Genomic DNA, 23566 nt, shown 5'->3' on the forward strand with positions numbered 1-23566 from the left:
TCCAGTCCATGCTTCCCAAAGAAAATAGAAGTTACCAGAAGGAAGCTCCTTTAACTTATCAAGCTCGGATCTACAAGCCCATCTGCAACTGTACCAGCTTCCCCTATTCTCCTGCCAAAGGCCCATCTCTCCTCCCACCTTCTCAGGCACTTTGCTCTCTCTGTCCTTTGACTCCCTTTTCTCAGGTATCTTCATTCTCTCTCCCATCTGGATTTTTCCCATCAGCATTTAAACATGCTGTAATATTTTTCTGAACCCCAAAATCTCACCTCCTATTACTCTTAATTCACATAACTCATCCCTTTCACAGCAAAGCCTTGCAAAAGAATTATCTGCATGCACTGACTCTACTTCCAGACTGCCATTCAGTCACCTCTCGTTCTAATATGATTTCCACCTCCTTCTCTTCATCTACAGAGTTGCTCTTTTTGCTAAAGTCACAAGTAACCTCCATGTTGCTAAATTCAGTAGGCCTTTTTAGTCATCACCTTATTTGGCCCTGAGTTGCACCAAACTCAGTGCACTCTCTCTCTGTTGAAGTCTTCTCTTGGCTTCCATGATAATCATAATCTCCTCCCAACATCCCTCCTGCCTCTCTTGTCTGCTCCTTCTCAAGCTCCTTTTCTAATTTTTTACTCTCCTTGGCCAATGCCCTTTTCATTCTAAATTCTTCCTCCAGGCAACTTCATTTACTTTCATAGTTTCAGGTGGTTGGTGGTTATAAAGTACACTAATAAATAAATTAGTAATGAAAATTTACAAAAATGCATTGTAAAAAAAAATAGAATTAGCTCTCCTTTTCCTCTGTTTTATTCAATAAGTCTCAAATGCATCATATATTTGAATGGTACTTTACACTTTTCAAACCAAGTTTATGTGGATGCAAACAAGTTGCAAGCTGAAAATGATATAAGGGGTCATGTCTGATCGCAACTTCCTTCATTCTGCAGATACAGAAACTGAAGTCCAAAGAGATTAGGTACCTTTCCTAAAAGGAAGCTATTTCACGTCTTATTTGAACCTTACAACAACTGCATGAGGGCATGTGTGCTTATTACCATTTAAGACATAAGAAAACCAAGGTTCTGAGGGTTTGGATCTTGCGTAAGGTTTCACAACTCATAAGTGGCAGAACCAGAGGTAGAACTCAGGTCACCTGGTTTCTAGGCTGCTGGCATGCATGATACTGCTTCTTTGCACTTTTTGGATTGTTGCACTTATATTTAAAACTGAGATTGTCTTTAAAAAGAGAGAGGTGCACACACAACAATAACAACAATTACACTGTGTAGTATTACAACATGGCATGATTGTAGGGGAAAGAAGGCAGGGAGGAGGAGTTTCATGGTAAAAGTTCCAAGTGTTTATACATACTTAAAGACTGAGTTGGCTTGTTTGTTTTTTATAAATGTACATACCAAATTACTGGTGGACTGATATTATCACATTTCTCCCTGATGTTCTTCAATAAGGAAGAGTAAATTTAGCAGTTGAGAATCCCTAACTTTTCTGGTTATTGGGATTTTCACATAAACCTCTTGTGTTCTGATTAGTTTATTCTAATTTGACTTGGCAGAATGGGTGGATTTTAGAATTAGGCATTTCATCATCATAAACCTTAATGAATATGTATTATACATGTAGATTGTTCTGGGTGCTATAACAAGAGCTGTATGAACACAGACAGAAAGGGCACCACGTGCAAACTTCCACTTAATATCTTTGTTTTCAACTCAGCACCCACACTGCTGTCCTTTTTTGCCTGAAATCCCCAGCCACCTGTATTGTCCAACTCTTACTCTTCCTTCAAGGTTCTTCTTGGGCATTACCTCTTCCAGAAAGCTTTCCCTGACACTTGTCCTGACCCACAGCCTGGGTTAGGAGCCCTTCCAGTTTGTTCCACTAATATATTGAGCTGATCCTGGCCTGGTACTCCACCCACTCTCTGCACTGATTATTGAGTATAGATCCCCTCAACCCCCCACCACAAAGCCCTGTCTGGAAACTCCAGGAAATACAGAACTAGATCTCACTGGACTGTGTGTCCTTAGCATCTAGTAGAGAGCCTGACTCATAGCCAGTGTTTATTAAATAAACTACCATGGGCAGGTAGGCAGTCTGACAGGCAAGGAAGAAAGGAAGGCACCTGAAGGTTTCCCTGTGTTATATATGTTCATAATTTTAAAAATTAAATCTATAAGACTTGTTATGAAAAATAGCTCAGAGGCAGATACTTTCAGCTCTTTTCACTGATTTATTTTTTGCCCACATATTTAGGCATTATCTGTTGACTTTAACTGTAGAGGTTCAGGATTTAGATCTCTTTCACTTCCCCATCTCTGCTCTATGATACACACTTTATATCTTCCTATCCCAGTGTTTGATATACACTTCCCCCAGGAAATTTATACTGGAATTTTGATTAGACCTAGTGTTCAGGTTTCACACTATAATAATATGTAAGATGTTATCATCAATCAGCAGAGCCATGTAGTGTACTTGAATTTCATTTCTGCCAGCTGTCCCCCTTGTTTTCTAGGTGAAGAAAGCTAAAAGAATATAAGTAACATTGGCCAAAACCACTTCCCCAGTTAGTGCCAGAACCAAGATCAAAAGCCAGTCTTCTAATTCCCAGTAAAGTGGCTTTTCCATAACATCAAGCTGCCTCTCAAAAAACTTATTTTTTCTTAATTTTAAAATCTTAGTGAGCCAATTTGAAGAAAAGCCAAACTTTTACATGATTGTATCAGAACATTCTTTAAATTAACATTTGTTTTACTCAAATTGATCCCTGGTGATTTGTAAACTAGAACTGAAATAAATGTAGATAAAGGCCCAAATAAATAAATTAGAGCTAGAAAGAATTTAGTCTAATTTTTCATTTTGAAGATGAGGAAACTAAAGCCCAGAAGGGTTAAATGACTTGCCTAGCATTGCACAGCAAGTTAGAGGCCACACAGGACTGAAATTTAGGTTACAACTTTCAGCCCTGTGTTCTCTGCTGTATACCCCCATCCTCTCAAACACTGCTAATTCCTCTCAAACACTCCTAATTCCATTTAAAATCTGTACCTTAGACGTCTAACCTCATTCTGTATGTTAAACTTACTTGTCGCCAGAAATGACATTAAGACATATCAAAATAAATCAAAAGTGGGGTATAAAGTGTGTTTCTTTTTTTTTTATTAGTGATAAATATTCATGAGATACAAAGCTGATTGTCATTCCTCGTGCCTAAGATGTGAAGGCCAGATCCATACTGGCAGCGTGCCCATTACCACAAATTGCAGTTGCAGCCTGTGTCCCCCACCTAATTATCCCCAACCACCCTCTCCCTCCCTCTTTCTCCCACTCTACTTTGTATCCTTAAAACGTGTTTCTTGAATCAGGATTCTGTTAAGCTATCTCACATGGTTGCATAACTAGAATAGTACACTGTGTTAGGTAGGTCCTGGGGTACAATGACATCAGTGGAAGGAGACAGACATGAAAAAATTCCTAAGCGTCATAGAAATTACAGTACAACAGAAGACAATACAGACACTGGGAGGATGCAGAGGAAGGTCTGGCTGCCACCCTACTCACCTAGTTCAGCCCCAATGTCCTGTGTTAATTTAGTCTCTTTACATTGTTTTCTGTCCTCTCCCCTCTGAATAATTCCCATCATTGCCTAGTCACCATGCCATGGCACCCATGGCCAAAGTATACAGCTCCGTGTTCCAAAGTTTCTGCTGTCTCAAGCTCTCAATTTCCTGGGCCTCCCAAGAACGGCACTGCAGAAGGAATTCTCAGATCAGACACACAGAGGGAGACGAGTGGGATAGTGTGCAGGGAGAAGGAGGGGAACCAGAGCAGGCAGAGGCCGGGGGAACCTGTCGTAATGGCATCAGGGCTCTGGTCTTTTCAGGAGTAAGAGTTTCAGGGTGTAAATGGGAAACCGACAGATTCACACTGGTAAAGAAACTGGAGAACTAACACAAAGGAGAAAATGACCACTCGCCTATGTTTGATTATATGAACCGCTGATTAATTATAGTCATTACATGAATTGTTTGTTTCTAATTACCATGTAGCTCACTATCAATGATACATGACATAAATTTGTATCATATTAACTGTGCCCTAAATTTAATTAGAAAGCTTTACCCACTGGTATTTAGTGTTCTAAATTTGTTACTCACAGAGCAAGAGCCTTCACAACCTAAAATTAAAGGAATGTTTCACAAAGTGAGATCCATTAGTAGTCTTTTCTTCTCCCCCAAAGTTCCTTCTTTTCAACTTGTTCTCCTTAAATTCCAGGAGAGCAATTATCAGGCTTCTGTATATTCTTAGTGGCATGGACACCACTGCAGCCATTCTGTGGCTTTAACATGGCTATTGTGGCAATGCCGGTAATGCAGTCATTCACTTATTCACCAGACATTTACTGAGCTTCTGCCATGCTCCAGGACTGTACCACCTGCTGAAGATGGCAGGAAGAGTGAGACCCAGTCCCTGCCCTCTGGACGTTCATACCTAGAATTACTGCCAGTTTACATAATCTGGCCACATCTTCCTGCACACTGCATAGCACTGATTCAATGCAATGCTATTTATCACTGAAATACTTTCTTTAAAAGATTTATAAGTGTGTGGATGTATATATACATATACACACATACATAAATGTCCTATAATAAAAGCATATATTACAGTTACTTAATATGTGAATTTTGCCCACGCTCCAAGTGCTGTTTTGTACTCTGAGCCCATTTCAGCTAGTACTGCAGTCTGGAAGTTTCCCTCATACAGTAAGCCTCAAAGCCCCAAACCATAAATGCCCTCAACTATTGAGTGATGTATCACCTTATCCTGAGTTGTGTGTATGCAGTGCATATTGCTTATTTCTCTATGGCCTCTCCTTATGTCATTATTTTGTATCCTGATTAATAATTTTGACCCATAGTGACTGTCAAAAAGTATGTAACAGTGCTGGGCCTGTTAGAAGCAAAGGAAGATTGTTGTCACTGGATGTTATAACAGATTTTTCAGGAACTCCAGGTGCCTCGAGGAAATGGTTGGGGAAACTCAGAGGAAATATCAATAGGCAATGGCTTCATAAACATTATTGTAGCCTGAGATGGTGAACCAACAATTATATAAAGCATAGCTAGAAGAAATAATGGCTAGTGGCATATGTGACTTTAATAGAAACAAAGAAAATGGAAAACCAACTGCCAAGGTTTGACAATTGTAATATCTGTCCACAGATACTATGCTATAATAACCTATCAGTGATTCAGTTAGCCCCTCTATTTTCAGAAAAGAATTTCCCATGCTAAATGCTTTTGCACATAGTTGTGGTAGGTGCTCCCAAGAATTTTTAGAACCTGAGTCATATTGAACCCCCCTTTTGTTTCTACCCAATGTAGTGGAATGAATGGCTTTTCTATCCACCCTTCCTTTTCCTAGCTACCCTTAACACTTCAGAGAATTCTGTTGACATAGAAAGCAGAATGGCTTTAAAAAATTGCCAAATAGGTCTTGTATTTTGGAGAAAGCACAAGACTTCACTGAGACTGAAATCACCTGGCCAGGAAATGCTAAGAGAGATCATTTAGCTTTAATAATGATAAAAGTACATGGCATTAAATGTCTCTTGTCAGGGCAACCTTGTATATAACAAAACCAAGGCATTTTGTCCACTATTTGCGTAGTTGAGGTTGCCCTGCATTGCTAATCTTTTCCTTGGCTTTGGAGGTCTGATGGCTGGGCTTTAACTTACCCTAATGTTGAATGTTAACCTTTCGAAGGATCTTAAAAGTAACAGAGGCAAAAATGGAAAGGGTAGGATTTAGAAAGACCTGACAGCTTGCCCTACCCCTACTGTCTCTGAATTTGATTAGCAGTTGTTTTGTATATATGTTTAGAATACTGGATGTGCTTGGGTGAGGTGGAGGCAGGAAGAGTATGTTTGTGTGCCAGTAAATTATTGCCATGCCAGTTATTTGTGGTTTTGCAAAACTTGTTTTTGATACTCACCTATACACAATAATATCATTTGGTTTCCCTTAAAGATTTGTTTGTATTTTCAGCATCTTAATCCATGAAACATCCTCTTGACCCCACATTCTGCATTTCATATTCCCAGATTTTCCAAAAATCTTTATGTTTTTGTTCCTATTTGAATTTAAATAGAAGAAAGCAAATGAATAAATAAGGTACTCTAAGTGAGTTCTGCAATAGAAAATAGGTTTATTAAATAAACCTGTATAGGTTTATTATCACTTCCATTCAGACAGCTCTGTTTGGACCAGGGAGAAAGAAGAAACACCCTCAGCCAAGGACTCAGACTATGGCAGGAGTCCATCCAAGGGCCAGTGAGGGATCCTTCCCGAAACTAACTGAGCTGATGCCTTAGTAGGGATCAGAGTCAAGCTGAGGGCGATTTAGGATCAGGATTTAAGAAGAACCCAGAGCCAATAGGAACACATTTCCTGCCTCGTTATCAGATGGCTGTCTGCTAACCAGTGGACCCACAGCATGCGAATTGTGGGCTGGCAACAAGAGCCAAAAAGAGTCCCATCGGTCACCCAGATGACAGCTTATTGTGGAGAAGATTGTATACAGAAGATTAAACTCTTAGTATTCTGTCACTGAGTAGCCTTCCACGCACACATATAATACATATTTATTAAGTGCCTGTTATACACGAGGCTATATGTATAAGCCACTGTGCGCAACTACTGTCAAATAATAAAAGGTAAAGCAAAATATTAATATATTGATATTTTGCCCTCCTTTTAGCCCAAGTCTGTGAAATCTATAAAGTTTTCATTTTAATTGGATTGGATGTTTTTGTTGTATAATCATGGCTCTTAATAAAAAGAGTCATTTCAGTGAGAAAGTTCTTTGTCAGAGACTTTGTAAACTCAGGTAGGAAAATAAATAGGATGCATATAGGGACATGTTCCAGAACATCTAGGTAGAAAAAGGGGAGTGTTTTTAGTTACAGTTTCAAATATTTAAAAATATTACCAAGCATATCACTTGTGCCAAAAATCAAAATATGCATCAGCCCTCTAGGGGTGTTGAAGCAGAAAGAAAGAAGAGGGTAAGACTGAGTTGGGTAGAGTTTGGGGAGGTGGGCAAAGGGGTCCAGCCCAAAGTCAGGAGGGCGGGTTTTCTGGTTGACTTGAAGAAACCCATGAAAAAGGAAAGGAACTCTTTCTACATCAGAAGACAGAGCTTCTACAGAACAGACCACAGACCAATCTATTCTGCCTCTCGTTTGTAATGTCACAAGTCAACCTAATAGTCATTTGTCTTCGGAGCCAGGGAGTAGACCTTGCATGCTCCCTGCCCCATCGCACCACTTCTGCCTGCTTGCTGATTCCTAGACTCTCTAACAAAGGAAAAAGGACTTTATTTCTCAATTAGTAATAAAAGCACTTAAAATGTGAATGCCCTCTGAGTTTAATTATTTAATATGAGTGAGTATTAGCAACAATGTAATTTGTGGGTATTAGTGATCAAAGTCGGATTCTTCTCAGCTTTTTAAGGGTAGAAGGGATTAAAGAGGGCAGGGGTCATTGCATATTTGAAAGCAAATGTTATCACCACGCCAGGGAAGAACTGAAGGTAAATTGCATACTTAACGACTTTGCCAGAGATTGAAGTTGGAACACATAGAAGTGATCTATGGGACAAAGTTTTTTTTTTTTACTTGGTTACGCACATTCATGGAGTACAAAGCTGACCGTCATCACTTGTGCCCAAGATGTGATGGCCAGATAAGTAATATCAGTATGCCCATTACCACAAATTCCAATTATTCCCCGTGTCCCCACCCAATTAATCCTTGACCTCCTTCCTCCTCCCTCCTACCCTACCCAACTTCACAAACCTAGGAATGTTCTCTCCCTCTGCAAGTCCAACACACCACTGTGGTCTTTCTTTCCTTCCTTCTTTCTCTCTAAGCTCCAACTTATGAGTGAGGACAGGTGGTATTTTTCCCTTTGTGCTTTGCTTATTTCACTCAACATAAGTTTCTCCAAGCTCATCCATGTTGCTGTGAATGGCAGAATTCCATTCTTTTTTATGGCAGAGTCGTATCCCATGGTGTGATAGTATCCCAAGGTAGTAGTAGTATCCCAAGGTGATTCCTTATCCAGTCATCCATAGATGGACATTTAGGTTGGTTCCATATCTTGGTTGTTGTAAATAGAACTGTGATGAACATGGGAGTGCAGCTATCCCTTTGACATGATGATTTCCATTCCTTTGGAGATGTGGGATTGCTGGATCATATGGTAGTTCTATCTGTAGTTGTTTGAGAAACCTCCATACTGTTTTCCGTAGTGGTTGTACTAATTTACAGTTCCACTAACAACGTAGGAGTGTTCCTTTCTCTCCACGTCATTGTCAGCATTTGTTATTCTCCATCTTTTTTATTATAGCCATTCTAACTGGGGTGAGGTGATATCTTAATGTGGTTCTAATTTTCATTTCCCTGATGATTAGTGATGTTGAGCATTTTTTAAAGTGCCTGTTGGCCATTTGTATGTCTTCCTTTGAAAAATGTCTATTCAGCTCCTTTGCACATTTTTTAATTGGGTTATTTGTCTCTTTTACTGTGTAATTGCTTGAGTTCCTTGTATATTCTGGATGTTAATCCCTTATCAGATGTATAATTTGCAAATATTTTCTCCCACTCTATAGGTTGTCATTTCATTCTGTTGATTGTTTCCTTTGCTGTGCAGAAGCTTTTTAGTGTGATATAATCCCATTTGCTTATTTTTTCTTTTGTTTTCTGTGCTTTGGGGCTCTTTTTCATAAAGTCTGTACCCAGTCCTAGTTCCTGAAGTGTTTCCCCTATATTTTCCGTTAGTAGTTTTACAGTTTCGGATCTCATACTTAAGTCTTTAATCCATTTTGAATTGATTTTGATATATGGTGAGAGGCACAGGTCTAGTTTCATTCTTCTGCATATGGATATCCAATTTTCCTAGCACCACTTATTGAAGAGGCAGTCTTTTCCCCAATTTATGTTTTTGTTGCCTTTGTCAAATTCAATTGGCTGTAAGTCTGTGGGCTGATTTCTGAGTTCTCTATTCTGTTCCACTGGTCCAGGTGTCTCCACTCGGACAAAGGTATTTTTGCCATACATTGTTATTGTAGAAAGTACAGGTTATTTATGAAAACTGGGTGGTAGTCAGCTTTTTTTTTTAAAACCAGCTGACTTTATATGAAAGGCCATCATTCCTAGGAATATGTTAATATAACTTTCATTGCATCTATGAAAGAAATTGTTAACCTGTAGATAAGAATAACCTTAGACAATAATATGTTTTAGGCTGATGTGTTCAGGACCTTATTATGACCTGTAATACCCTGTGCTGAAGCAAAAATTTTGTTTCATGCATATTTGTATCCCAGTGAGTTGTAGATGCATCACAAACATACACAGGAATATTTGTATAAGAGAATGGACGAATGAATGTCATCAGGGGCATAGGTTCTTCCATCTGTCCACTCTGCCACCTTCTTGTTGCCACACAGTCACCAGGTGGAGGCTATAGCTCTATGCATCATATACTCACTCAACTGTGTCCCAAGGCAAGAAGTGTGTGTGTGTGTGTGTGTGTGTGTGTGTGTGTGTGTGTGTGTGTGTGTGTGTTGGAGGGGTGGTGGTTGGAGAGTGGTACATCCAAGACAGTGAGAAGCTCTCCTCATGACCCTCCCTTCTTTTACCTGGGAGGAAAATCTTTCCCAGAAGGCCCCTGATAGGCTTTCTTTTACATCTCGGGGCACATGGCTTTCCCTAGACCAATCGCTAGCAAAGGGTAATGGGATTACTGTACTTAATTCCAGCCAACCAGGATTCATCTGACTTCTATTCAAAAGGGAGAAAGAGGGAATGGATGTTAGATGGACAACTAGAAATATCTGATGCACCACATCTAGTCTCCTGGAAAATGGCAATCAGCTCTGTTGTCCAGTCCTACCTCCAAGAGCTAACTTTTCTTCTAGGATTATATTCTGGCTATTTATATCATTTTATTAATGGTTTTTAAAAATCATGAGCTCAAGGAAGAACCTAAAATATATGGGACCTGCCCAGCTTTACAGGACTTTAGTGAGTCATGTTCCTTTCTGTGCTGGCTTTGGGTTGCTTCACTCTGGGACATATTTATGAGTTGTAGTTTATAAGATCCATGTTTTTTTTCCATTTTAATTCATATGTAAGAGGATAATGATCCTTAGGATTACAGCACACTTACCTAAAAGGAAGTAGAGTGTGTTAGCTGTAAGAAACATCAGGGTTTCAGCATGTGGATTGGGTTGCCTCACAATATTTTCTGGTTTGGGGAAAATTTTGATCCCTTTAAGTGAATGCACTAGTGTCTATTTTAGTAGTTGGAAGATTTAACGTGAGTTCTTTCTAGGTGAAACCGGCTCTCAAAGGAAATGCATTCTAACTGCTTCTCAACACATACATGAAAACAGACAGCAGTTTATCAATTTTCTGAATAGCAGTGGCACTTATAGCACACATTTGTCCCCAGGAAACAAGCTTCCTCAAATGATAGGCCTTCCCTAGTATCTGTTCCAGTTCTGTTGTGAGTTGGACTGTCCTAAACTTCCTGCCTTGCACCTTTTATGAGTTATTGTCAATTCATGTAAGAGATGCCCTAAAATGGCTTTGTGAACCCCTTGGCAGTCCTCAAATGATAGGCCTTCCCTAGTATCTGTTCCAGTTCTGTTGTGAGTTGGACTGTCCTAGACTTCCTGCCTTGCACCTTTTATGAGTTATTGTCAATTCATGTAAGAGATGCCCTAAAATGGCTTTGTGAACCCCTTGGCAGATTCCTTCCCCCGTCCATCTACAAAAATATATGCCTGTGAGTGAGTGTAATGGGATTCATAAAACACAGAAAATTAAACTCCCTAGATGCCTTGCTTTTAATTAAGTAACCCTAGAATTTTATAGTATGTGTCTCTCTGGAATAAATCAGGTTTGGGCTGATGATTATTTTGGTCAAGAATTTGTCCATTTTAAAACATCTCTAGGCTCCCATTTGGAGTTAGTGTGGGGATACCTTGTTGGCAGTGTGAGCTGTGCCATTTCCCAGCAGATGGCTTGGCAGGACACACAGGTGGCAAAGAACATGCTGGTTCCTTTCTGCCCAGAAATGTTATAGACTGTTTTCTGCCTCCCTGATGGTCATTATAGGTGTCTTTGCAACTTCAAAAGTATGACTTTGGAGCTAACTGAAGGAGGCTGTAGGAGAGACCTTTTTTGTTTTTTGTTTTTGTTTATGCCTTGTGCCACCATTTTTAGTACTTATTTTTAAAAAGTTACAGCAGAATAACTAGAATAACTAGAGTAACTAGATTGTGTAAAAGGTCTAAAGGAGATAATCATGAAAGTAAAGTTACTAGAAACGTAGGAATTTGCTTTTCATACTTCTTCTGAAGTTTTTAGTTGTTTTTAAACAGCATACCAGAATACACACCCCAAAGTGAGGAATGGTATTCAGAACAGTTCTTACAACAATGCTGTCATTGCTCAGACCGTTTTTGAACTTATTTTTTCTAATTGACCTATAGAAGAGTCACAACCCTTATAAGCAAACTAATCTCATGATTGTATTAATTGCACCTGGTTTTGACTGAAACCCAGCTTGATCACCTTATCTACCATATTTAGAATCAATGAATCAGTCACAGCATGTCAATGCTGGGTGAGATGGTAGAAATCATTTAGTTCAACCTCCTTAGCTTCTGATGAGAAAGCTGAGGCCCAGAAAAGTAAATGGACTTGCCAAAGGTTATGTAGCAAGTTAAATAGCTTACACCAAAAATTAACTCCAAGTATCCTTAGGCAGTTTATTAAAAATCAAATGTTTTTAAAGAACACATAAGTGCCAACGTCAAAGATATTAAAAAAGAATCTGCCATGGATTCTGAAGATCCAGAAGCAATCCAGAAATGTTTTGAGTAGTGGCAACATTATTATAATAAATGTATTTTTATGTGTAAAAAATAAGTGTGTTTTCTTATTGTAATAAATGTATCTCCATGTTAAGTTCCACTGTTTGTTGAAAAAAAGTTAGACTGAAGTCATACCTTTACATAGATTTCTCAAATTAGCAACAGAATAAAATCCTATTCCAATTTTGAAATTTTTCCTGTTTTTCTCATTTCTCATGGAGAACATCTATAGGATGCTGCAAAAATCTCCAACAGTATCTCTAGGTCTGGGGCAAGCTTGTCCCTGAGCTTTGCTGTCAAATGAAATAGCCACTAGCCACATGTAGCTATTTAAATTTAAATTTTAGTTAACTAAATGAAATTTAAAATTAAGGTCATCAGTTGCACAAGCTACATTTCAAGTACTCAGTAGCCAAACTGGGCTAATGGCTAGTGACTACCATATTGGATACTGCAGGTAAAAACAGTTCTGTCAACACAGAAAATTTTATTGGTTAGTTCTCTTTTAGAATTCTTGTACTTGGTATACATATTTTAATTTACTGCTTATCTCTTACACTGTTTATGGACAAGTTGGAAAGTGGTGGCAAGTTTTGGGAAAAGCATTTTAAATATTCATTTGTTCTCTAAATGTTGCTATTCTGCCTGGTTTAAGGAAAAAAGAGAAAAAAATTATTTTCATCCATTTTTAGAATGTGATTATGTGTGTGGAATTCATATCAATTGTCATGTTCTGGCTGCTGAATTTTCTTAAAGTATGCTGAAGTATGGCAAAAAAACTTTTGCTAATGCTGCCAAAGTTATTGGCAGAAAAGTCCACTTCATTAAAATCTCTTTACAATATCCTAACATTTGAAGTGAACTCATCTGGACATAAGACAATGTAAATTATGTTGAATTTATTCTTCCTAGCCATTTTATTTGCAAAGACCTCAAATTATCTACCTATCTTCATTAATCTCAATGTCAAGAATGAAAAGGCCATGTACAGACATGGAATGGGTAAACTCTGAAGACTTCAGGCCATTTGCTACCTCCCCTATTCCACAGTAAGGGCAGTGACCAATCCTACATGGCTTTTAGGCCCCATGGTATTTCTCATGATGTCCTGCCAGTATGTTTTCTGTACATCTTATTTGAACAAATAAATGAATAGTATTTGATCTTGTCTTCCCTGAAAATCATTACATTTGAGAGCAGGTCTATAGTTATATGTGAAATGTGAATGCTCTGAGGCTTTTTTGTTTTGTTTTGGTTTGGTTTTTATTGTGGAATAGTATCTACTGAAGTGACTACTAGGATTGGAATTGCTGTGTGGTTATCAATCCTTTTGGTGAATCTGTGCTGAATGAAATAGGACCAACCGGCTACAGGCTCTCCTGGGAGAGGGCTAAAGTGCCACTTACTCTGTTTGAATTGCAGAAATAATAAATCCAGTCTTAAAACGAAGATGAATTAGGAAAGCCACAAAACACCATAACAAAATTGGAGTGGGTCCAGAAAATAAATAAGCAGTTTTTAGTATATATGGGTATGTACAAGATAAGTCTATTACTAAGGCACACATTTATACATTTTCTGTTTTTCTTTTTCATATATTTAATATAAAATGGCATTTCTCACAGTAATAGGATTTCTTTGAAAATGAAATGGGTAAATGTATATTTAGTGACTCAGCTGGTTCAGCTAAGGATCCTTTTAAACCACTGGGAAAATGTCCATCTTTGCTGAGATCCATTTTCCCTGCTTCTTTCCTCAAGCTTTGTGTAAGTGCTTAGTAATAGGATTTCTTTGAAAATGAAATGGGTAAATGTATATTTAGTGACTCAGCTGGTTCAGTTAAGGATCCTTTTAAACCACTGGGAAAATGTCCATCTTTGCTGAGATCCATTTTCCCTGCTTCTTTCCTCAAGCTTTGTGTAAGTGCTTATGGCATGTTCTGCACCAGGAGAATTCTGAAGCTATAATCCAGTCCAGCTCCTTTTCTTCTTCTAAAATAATTTTTTTTTAATTTAATTCATCTTCTTCCCAACTAAAGTTAAGTCTGATATTAAAACTGATGAAATTTTTGCTAGACACTAACAACGTCTATCATGTTCTATGGCCTGAGGTTATGAGATACCTTAAAGACTTACAGGAAAAGACTGTTCTGTCACGCATTTCCTGGTGTTGGTCACAGGATAGTGATGTCTTGATTTTTCATTTTTAGATAACAATCAACAGAGACAGTGGTGAAGATGTGAGCTCCCCAAAACATGGGAAGGAGGACCCAGACAACATGCCCCATGTGGGTGGTAACACTTGGGCTGGTGGAACAGGTTGGTAACACGGGCATTCTCCTGGGTCGGGCTTCTTGAGGCTTCCCAAGCCCATATGGCCAGCATACCACCGCTGAAAAGGCTAGGAGACCAGCTTTTCCTTCTCCTTCCCCCCATTATTCACTTGGCTTGTGCTGTTGCCCTCTACCCCTGTGTGACATTAAGACATACAAAGAGCCTGGCATGTGGAGTCCCACAGAGGCTGCCACCCTATGACCTAAAACTGTTTTCACCCTCCCAGAGTTGCTTCAGAGTGGGATATTAGCCCAGAGTGGGATAATATTAACTGCCTCACAAGGTTGTGGTGAGGACTAAATGAGATTATGGTTGTAAAGCACTGACCACAATGCCTGGCATGAAGAATGTATTCATTAAAGTGTTAATCCCTTCTTTTAAATTCCATGTCTTTGGAATCATGCCAGAAACCTATAGCAAATTATTTCTTGAGCAACTGACTTTGAAAAGAAATGGTCCTTGTCTTCCACATCTCAGAAGTGAGTATGTTGAGGATGCAGGATTTTGAGATAAGAGAGCTGCTTTCAGTTTGAACCAATGGCTGCAGTCCATTCCTTCCTCTTGGCTGCCAGACAACAGCATTGTTCCCATGACTGTCGTCTTCCTTTTTCCTCTGCGGCAGCTGGAGCAGACACATCTGCTGTGCCACAGGAACAGGGCCAGACTGTGTACGCACTTATCTCAGCCGTGAGGAGTGCTGGCACGAGCTCCCTACTTCACCTTCCTTTAGGATGGCCTGTGCCTCTTGGCCTTGACAGCCTCGGGAGGAAATGGGTTTCTGTACTGAGACAATGTGTTATCAAATAATTCTGCAGACTTCTTGCCTACACTGTTTATTCGTCAAGCTTTAAAGTAAGGCTATTTTTAGAAATGTCCTTTGATTTGGAAATCAGTGTCCAGCCAACAAGCTTTAATCCATATGGAATGCATTGTGCAAGGAGCTGGCCAGATGCAGGTTTTCTAGCAGTGGGACTACACTGGAATGAAAGTTCTTATTTGTTACTCTACTTGAATCTACTAGCTCACATATCTGTCCAGACTGAAGACCCTGTGTTTGCTTCCTTTAGCCATTTATTTTTCAACTGATCAGGCTCCTTGGCTTCAACTTCTCTTTTCTCTCTGTCATTCTTCTGCCTCGGAATTGTCTACATGGAGCTTAGCTCTGGCCCAACAAGTCATTTGATTCCCTTTTCATCTTCAAATCTAACCCTTGTCTTTCTTCCCCCTTATTTTATGAACTAGTTTGGGATGTCCAAGCTTAGCTTTGAGATTATGCCTTGCAGTCTTAGAGCCTCTGGTAAGCATTTTCATCTAAACAGTACGAATTAAAGGCTCTCAGAAGTGGAGATCATGAAGAACTTTCTCCTCATGCCTTCTCCACCCCAGCATGACTCTCCCGAGGGGCGTGTGACTCATGCTGGCCACAGTCATACCAGCCTCTAACAGTTGTGGGTCCTTTTCTCCTTTTACCAAGACGAAGACATCTCAGTACCTAGGAAGCTTTAAGCTCTAATTCATGGTTCACCCACACCTAAGGATGACCTCCTGTAGGAAGGAAGTCAGATCCCAGAAGCACCTCTTCCACCTGTACCTCATTGTCATTGTCCAGTTACTGCTTCCCTCTGCCCGTAGGCTGACCGTGAGTGAGAGCCAGGAATCACACGTACCCAAGAAGGAATTTCCCACCACCCATTTCTAAATAAAAGTGAAATAAGATGTGCTGCAATCAAAGGATAAAAATACTGTAATTAATAGGCTGTTCTCATGGTATTTCCCAAAAGGAAATGACCTACCTAGACTTTCATAAGGGAAGCAGTTCATTCTCAGTTCTCATTTTTAGTTTATTAGACCAATCAAAGCTCCAGAAGAGAGAAGAAAAATGTAACATAATTTAGCCAAAGTCTAAAAGCTTTCAAATTTTCCATTTTATGACACTAGAAATTACCTAATTCTGTGTGGCTGGGAGTTGTTTAAATAGTAATAGTAAGAGCAGTCATATATACAAGGGTACTTTTAAAAGTTTATGGAAAAACAGAATTAAAAGTAATATAAATCTTTCCATGAACTTTTTGCAGACCTCTCATATAGCTCTTATTGTGTGCCTTATACTGTTCTAAGCATTTTAGCTTCATGACAATGCATGAAGTAAATAGTATTAGTATCCCTATTTCATAGATGAGGAGCTGCGACACAGAGGAGTTAAGTAATTTCCCCCAAAGACACATGGCTAGTGAGTTGGGGACAGGATTCAAACTCAACCAGTCTGTCCTACCTAGACTACACTACACAATACTAGTATACTATATTGTACTATAGCGTACTATACTGCCTCTCTAATATTGGATTCTCTTCTAAGTTCCCAAGTTATGTGTGAATAAAGCAAAGAAACTGGTTACTAGTATTCTAATCATTATAAAGCAGGGAAAATAAACTAGTAGGACAAAGGCCAAATCTGGCCAATAGATGTATTTTCTTTGGTCAACATAGTGTTGTAAATAAAATAATTTGAATTTAAACATATTTAGACAGGCAAATCCTCTCTAGTTAGCCCATGTCCCAACCACTTCTTGTAATATTACCTACCTGACCTTATAAGCATTTATATTTATGACATAAAACATTCATACAATATCACATAATGTATACTTACAAGCATGTAAACTTGAGTTTATATTGAAAAACTGTTCTAAACCTGACCATGTTTATCTGTTATATGTTATTCAAAGCTAAAAGTCAAAGTTGGTGTTACGATTGGCTTCTAATCTTGCCTAAGCCAGTGATAGGAGGTCAAGAATAGATCACTTAACCTCTCTGTGCATCACTTTTATGATTTGCAAAACATAAGAAACAGTATCGATAGCCTACCTGTCTCTTAGTATTTTAAGGAAAAATAAGGTAACCTGTGAGGGAAGAGGAGATTTGCTCATCTAATTAGCAAATACATACTAAGTATCTATGATATTCAAGCCACTCTTACAGGTACAGAGGTACAAAGGTAAATAAAATATGATCCCATCCATCATATAGTTGCTGAGAAAAGAAAAATATCAAAGGGTAATAAATAGTACACAAGAGTGTTGATCCCTATGATACAGAGGCATCAGTAAAGTGGCATAGAATTGGACTGAGCCTTGAAATATGGGTAGGATTTGGATGGATGGAGACAATGATAAATGTCCTAAGCAAGGGAACACCTTTGTTTCCAGAAAGTCATTTGAATATTTAATTACTACTTAAGTACAGTTAACATATTTCACAGGACTGTCTTAAAGCCATGATCTGACTTTTGTTTTGTGGTCAGGTTCAGACTTACCACCTGGATTTCCCTGTTTTCTTTCCAGGGGGAAGAGACACTGCAGGTCTGGGTGGCAAAGGAGGCCCTTACCGGCTGGACGCAGGCCACACAGTCTACCAGGTCTCTGAGGCAGAGAAAGACGCAGTTCCTGAGGAGGTCAAAAGAGCTGCGAGGGACATGGGCCAGAGAGCATTTCGACAGAGGTCAGTGTTTTCATCGCCTCTGGAACAGTGCTGGCCACTGTGGTGAAATGTCATAGAGGACCATGGGTAAACCAAGATTTGTGTGATTCCTCACCTCATGCAGCAACGGGGACCACAAACTGAAATCCATATACACCTCCCTCACTCATGGTGAACAAAATCCCCCATTCTTTCTACTCAGGCTCTTTTAAATTTATTGATCACATATGACTGTGTAGAAGAAGGAATTGAGCACATGAGAAAGTAAAACCAAAGATATTTTTAAAAGAAATTAAACTAAAGCTAAAATTACTCCATCCACATCTGTTTCTAGGCCACATAGGGAATTCAGATAACTCTACTTGATGGTCCCTTCCTGTCTTCAAGAATCTTGCAGGTCATTGTGGAGACAGGACTAGTGTACACGTACACACACACACACACACACACACACACAACCTGTTATGTGCTAAGGTCACATGGCACAGACGCTGTGCCCTCCAGCAGTGCAGAGAAGGGCTAGGTCAGTGGGCAGAAGTGAGGTGCGGCCTGAGCTCAGCCAGGATTTGGAGATGGGAAGAGAAGAGCTAGAACATTCCAGGAAAGGAAAAATAAATGAGCAGAGGCACCAGGGCAGGATGAGCATAGTGTGGATGGTGGAGAACAGCCAGGATTTGGAGATGGGAAGAGAAGAGCTAGAACATTCCAGGAAAGGAAAAATAAATGGGCAGAGGCACCAGGGCAGGATGAGCATAGTGTGGATGGTGGAGAGATTATGCTCCCTTGTCTTCCCAGGATAAAGGGTACCAGCTGGGAGTGGTGGGCAGTGAGGCTGGGCGAGGAGGCCTTAAAATCTAGCCTGACAAGCCAATGGTTTCTGATATTCCACAGCTGATCCTGGCCACTTTGATTGGACCCATCTAAAAAATAAGAATCATGTGTTCTTCGGCTAAAAGTGAAAAATACCAAAGAACCAGCAGTTCTTTCAGACTGAAGGACTTGATGGTGATTTGGGAAGCAGATTTACATTTTGTGCTCAATGAAAGGAGCTGGGTGCAGTTAGAAAAAAGCATGCTCAAGTGTGTATGTGAGTTATAAAATTCCTCCCACAAAGAACATCTGGTATTCCGTTACATGCAGTGCATTCACATCCTGCAAGTAAACAGTAGAGAACAATAGAGATAAAAAATGCAGGTCCCGCCTACCACACCCTCAGGAAAGCCTGCAAGCCCAGGACCCTCATAGCCCACAAGTAAATAATCTGCTGGGCACTACCAGCGGGAGTGTTGTTCTCAGCCCTTCTGCTGGCTTCTCTGGCGACCTCAGACAATTTGTTTATCCTCACTGTGCCTGAATTTGCTCTTCTGAAGATAGGGGACTTCACTCTCCCTTGTCCCAAAGAGATTATGAGGACAGATAACTATGTTAGGGATGAAATGGTTGAAAGTTCTCCAGAAAAGGTGTGGGAAACTATAATGAAAAGTCTTGTTAGAAGTGAAGTAAAATACCTTTCTACATTTCATACAGATAATAAAGTTCCATTTAGGGAAAAAACCAAACAGATATGCATCATTCTCTCCTCCCCAACTAATGAATTCCTATTGTTGCCACACTCAAAACCTCACATGTAATTGTCCAGTCTGAATTTCTGCCTAAGTGGACAGTGGATAGAGCGGTCTTGACACACTAGAAGCTCACATGGAGGCAGCAGGGCTTTGCAGCAATGCTCGGGCACAAATATGCAACTCGGGCACAAATACGCATCCTCATCACTGCCATGACAGTGACAAGGAGCCTGGTTCTGTTAAGGACTGCCCCACAGGGGAAGTCAAGGAGCATTTCTGATGATAAGGCAACTGAATTTAGTGGATGTGAGAGAGGAATTGGGGAAGGAAAGAAGTGAGGAAACCATATGCCTCTATTAAATACTGCAGAGAAGAATCTAAGTCAAAGTAAAAATATACCATAAGGTGGTTGAAAGAGAGAGGAGGTGGGCAAGGGTATGAGAAAGGAGAGGAAGAAATAAAAACACATGGAGATCCTAAGAAAGACAGGGGCACAGCAAAACACTAAGAGAAAAACGATGCTTTCTTCTTTCTTCTAGAAATGGGACTTTCATCCCATTTGATGAGTATTTCATTTAGTATTGCTGAAAATTTTTCTTTATCTTTTTATTATGGAACTTTTAAAACATAAAACAAAAGTAGAGAAGAACATATAATAAATCCTATGAATCCAGTGCCCCAACTTCAAGAAGAAAAATCTGGCTCCACTCCCAGTCTATATACCCCTAGATTGTTTTGAAGCTAATCCAAGACATCCTATCATTTCATCATAAATATTTCAGAGTATATCTCTACGACATAAGAACTCAAAAAAATACAAACACCCAATACCATAATCATGTCCAGAAAAAGTAGTAATTCTTTACTATCATCAAACAATTAGTTTTAAAGCTGTTCTGCCACTCTAGGCATATGCAGAATGAGCTCGGGTCCTGCCATTTGTGCTTTTATAACACACTGTACTTCTCCTCAACAGCTCTTATCACTCTTTCCCATTCTGTTATTTTTGTGAATAGTTGATTGTCTTTCCACTGTATATGCTTCTTGTGCTTTTATAACACACTGTACTTCTCCTCAACAGCTCTTATCACTCTTTCCCATTCTGTTATTTGTGTGAATAGTTGATTGTCTTTCCACTGTATATGCTTCTTGTGGGCAAGGATGTCTGTTTCATGCTCTAGTATAACCCCCGGACCTACACTCGGAACCTGGTACAGGGCAAACACTCATTGTGGAATGAATAACACACACTCCCGTACAAGTAATGGTACTCCCTTTAGTACTTATTTCAGAAACCAGCTGAAACTAGGCAGTTCCAGCTGTCAGCCAGAAGGTCCCCTCTATTGCCTTGAAGAACCTAATGCTATTAGTGGATTCCTGACATCATCAACACAGCATTTAGTTAGCATCCATTTGCATCTGGATTTAAACTACATACTCGTTCCTGTATATCAAGAATTGATTACTTCAGGCAGACTAACAGAGAGAGAAAAGCATATGACTTGAATAAAGTAGAATGGAAATTTTCCACCAAAAACAAGTGAATGAAGTAGACAGTAAGGTACTTGTACACACTTAGAAAAGCGTTTAGGGTGGGCACCAGCTGTGGAAATTGTACCCACTATCATTTGCAAAACTAATCAGCCTCACACAGTGAATCTCAGCCTATGTTTGTTTTCCTCATAATTGATTCAAAATTATAGTATTTAAGTCTGACCTATAAGAAAGAGTAAAATGAGAACTAAGATTCCCAGACTCTTACGTAACAATAAATATACCATTTAAAAATACACTGTGCCAACAAAGTACAGTTAGTCCACTGAGATTACTAGGATGTGAAGCAGCTGTGCCCTGCAGTTTTGATCAGGGTTGAAGAAGCAGAAAGACATATTTTCAGCTAGTTTTGTGGGCTTGAGAGTATTAGCAATGGGAAGCTTGTCTAATCCAGAGGGTACAATTTCCTGTTTTCTTTCTCTGTTCGCTGCTTCGATTTTCATCTTTCCGAATTTATCAGTTTTGAACACCTTGTAGTGATCTTTCTGAAGGCTGACACAATCTGGAATATGATTTCCAGATTTCTTCATAATTAAAACAGCATGCAGTGTGTTTGGCGGGGGGGGGCAACATGATCTCACCAGAGGTAGCTCTATAACTGGAGCTAATTCTATTCTCCCTACAAAGACCAGTCTGCTCATGGTACTTACCAACTACCCAGCTTCTTCCTTGATCGATCGATCTATCTATCTATCTATCTATCTATCTATGTGTGTATGTGTGAGTATTCCTCCTGCACCCCCTCTCCCAAGGACAAGCTAAGTCTACATGTAGCTATGTCTATATCTTTTCTGATCAGTATTAATTTTTGTTCTTTGGGACAGATCATGTTAACTTCTTAGGTATGAAGTGGGGAGGTAGCATACCCTGCAGTGTTCATTGTGCCCAGCTTGTCAGCTTTGATACTTGAGATATAACTTAATCTAATGACAATTTGTAGAGGTTTCAGAATTTGCCAAAACTAAACATAAAATAGGTGCTATTAGGAGCTCAAGTCCTATACACATATTCCTTTTTGTTCTTCAGAGCAGAGAGTGTGTTAGATTTAGAAAGGGTACCTTGGCATGTCATCTCAGGATACAACCATTCAGATATTACAGTGGCCTTGTCTGTATTTACCTTTTGATAGTCAGTGTTTTCAAAATGCTATCCAATATCATTTATTGAGTGTTACTGTTTGCCAGGCATAGTGCTAGGTCCTGGAGATCCAAATTAAAAATAAAACACAGTTGTCCTCCCAGAGGGATAGAATAGAAAACATCTGTGTACATCACATGGAATAAACATCTTTCATCAAATTTTTGGTTCAGTTGTACACACACACACACACACACACACACACATGTTTGTGTGTAATGGATCTCAATGTAAAACATACTTTCTACTTTAGAAAAGTTTGATAAACACCATGATAGAGGGATACAGACCTCTCTATTAAAACAATAAAGTATACAACTTCCATGATAAATGTCTGTGTAAGGTACATGAAAAAGGAATGGTCAGTTTTACCCAAGAGATCAAACACGGCTTCATAGGTTGTGGCCTTTGAGCTGGCTGAGTTGGTGTTTGCTAACCCAGCTGGGTGGTAGGGCAGGAATTGCAAATCTTCCCCACGATAGTCTAGCATTATGTGGCTCTAATATGCTTCTAGCACTCTGCCCTTTGATGAATGGCTTCTTTGCAATGCTCGGCCTGACAGGGAAGAATAGAGACAATTCATTCTCATTTAGCATTTGGGATGTCTGTTCCAGCCCAAGATATAAAATATATTTTAGATGAGAGTTTCAGTTATACACATAGGATGTGTACCTCTCACATTGCACACACGTGTGCACACACATACTACTGTCAAGCTACAGCAATAGCTACATGACTATGTCAGTTGTTGAGTTGAGGCAATACGCTAACTGTATAGCTAGTCATTTCATAACTAAAGCCAAAACGTTTCATTATTTTAGTTATACTAAGTTTCCATTTGTATTGTCAGGGCTAGGGCTCAGACCCTTCAAAGCCATTATACAGACTGGGTCACCAGACCCCTCACACGCAAGTCCACGCTAGGTAATTGGGAAAGATCCTGGGAGCCTTTGGCAGATGACACGAGCTCAGTCCTCAGCAATAAGAGTAGCAGCAGCAGCTCCCAGCAGCAGCGAAGGTGGCCTCCCAGAGGGTCCTGGGGGCCCTGGCAGCAACAGCTAGTAGCAGGCTCTCCGTGACCCCCCTGGGGGTATCCTAGGGGCAGGGGGGCCCTGTGGATCAGAGCCACTGGTTCTTTATAGCCAGGACATCTCGGTGCACATGTGCAATTACATTAGACAATAACCAAGGAACACCTGGGTGCACGTGCATATTTACATCAAATGCTTGGCAAGATTCTGAACACCTGAGGGGCCCTGACCATTTTCCTATATTTTCCCTAAATGTACATACACACATACACATACACACATAGCAATCTAGAGATTGCAGTGTGATTAGGCTTTTGAAATATGCTTCATCATTCACTGTCCTAGTATCGGTACCCTTTATATTTACAGAAATTTATAGAAATGTGTGATTAAATTAGCATATTATGGATATAACACTGTAAAACCCAAGAGAGGTCACTCAGTGAATTAACCTTCTACTTATGATTAGTTCAAGATGCTGCATTTTAAATAA

General features: G+C 39.6%; 1 protein-coding gene across 1 annotated transcript in view; it reads left to right on the forward strand.

The window, feature by feature from the left end:
• The window catches only part of LOC103600452 (von Willebrand factor A domain-containing protein 8), a gene marked incomplete at its 5' end in the record, with an annotated part of 202468 nt that overhangs the window by 138571 nt on the left and 40331 nt on the right, over positions 1-23566 (forward strand). Inside the window, 2 exons of the mRNA XM_008584728.1 lie at positions 14186-14294; positions 17651-17807. Coding sequence (XP_008582950.1) covers positions 14186-14294; positions 17651-17807 — 266 coding nt within the window. The remainder of the gene's footprint in view (positions 1-14185; positions 14295-17650; positions 17808-23566) is intronic.

The sequence above is a fragment of the Galeopterus variegatus genome, unplaced genomic scaffold (genome assembly GCF_000696425.1).
Source record: "Galeopterus variegatus unplaced genomic scaffold, G_variegatus-3.0.2 Scaffold3350, whole genome shotgun sequence".
NCBI lineage: Eukaryota > Metazoa > Chordata > Mammalia > Dermoptera > Cynocephalidae > Galeopterus > Galeopterus variegatus.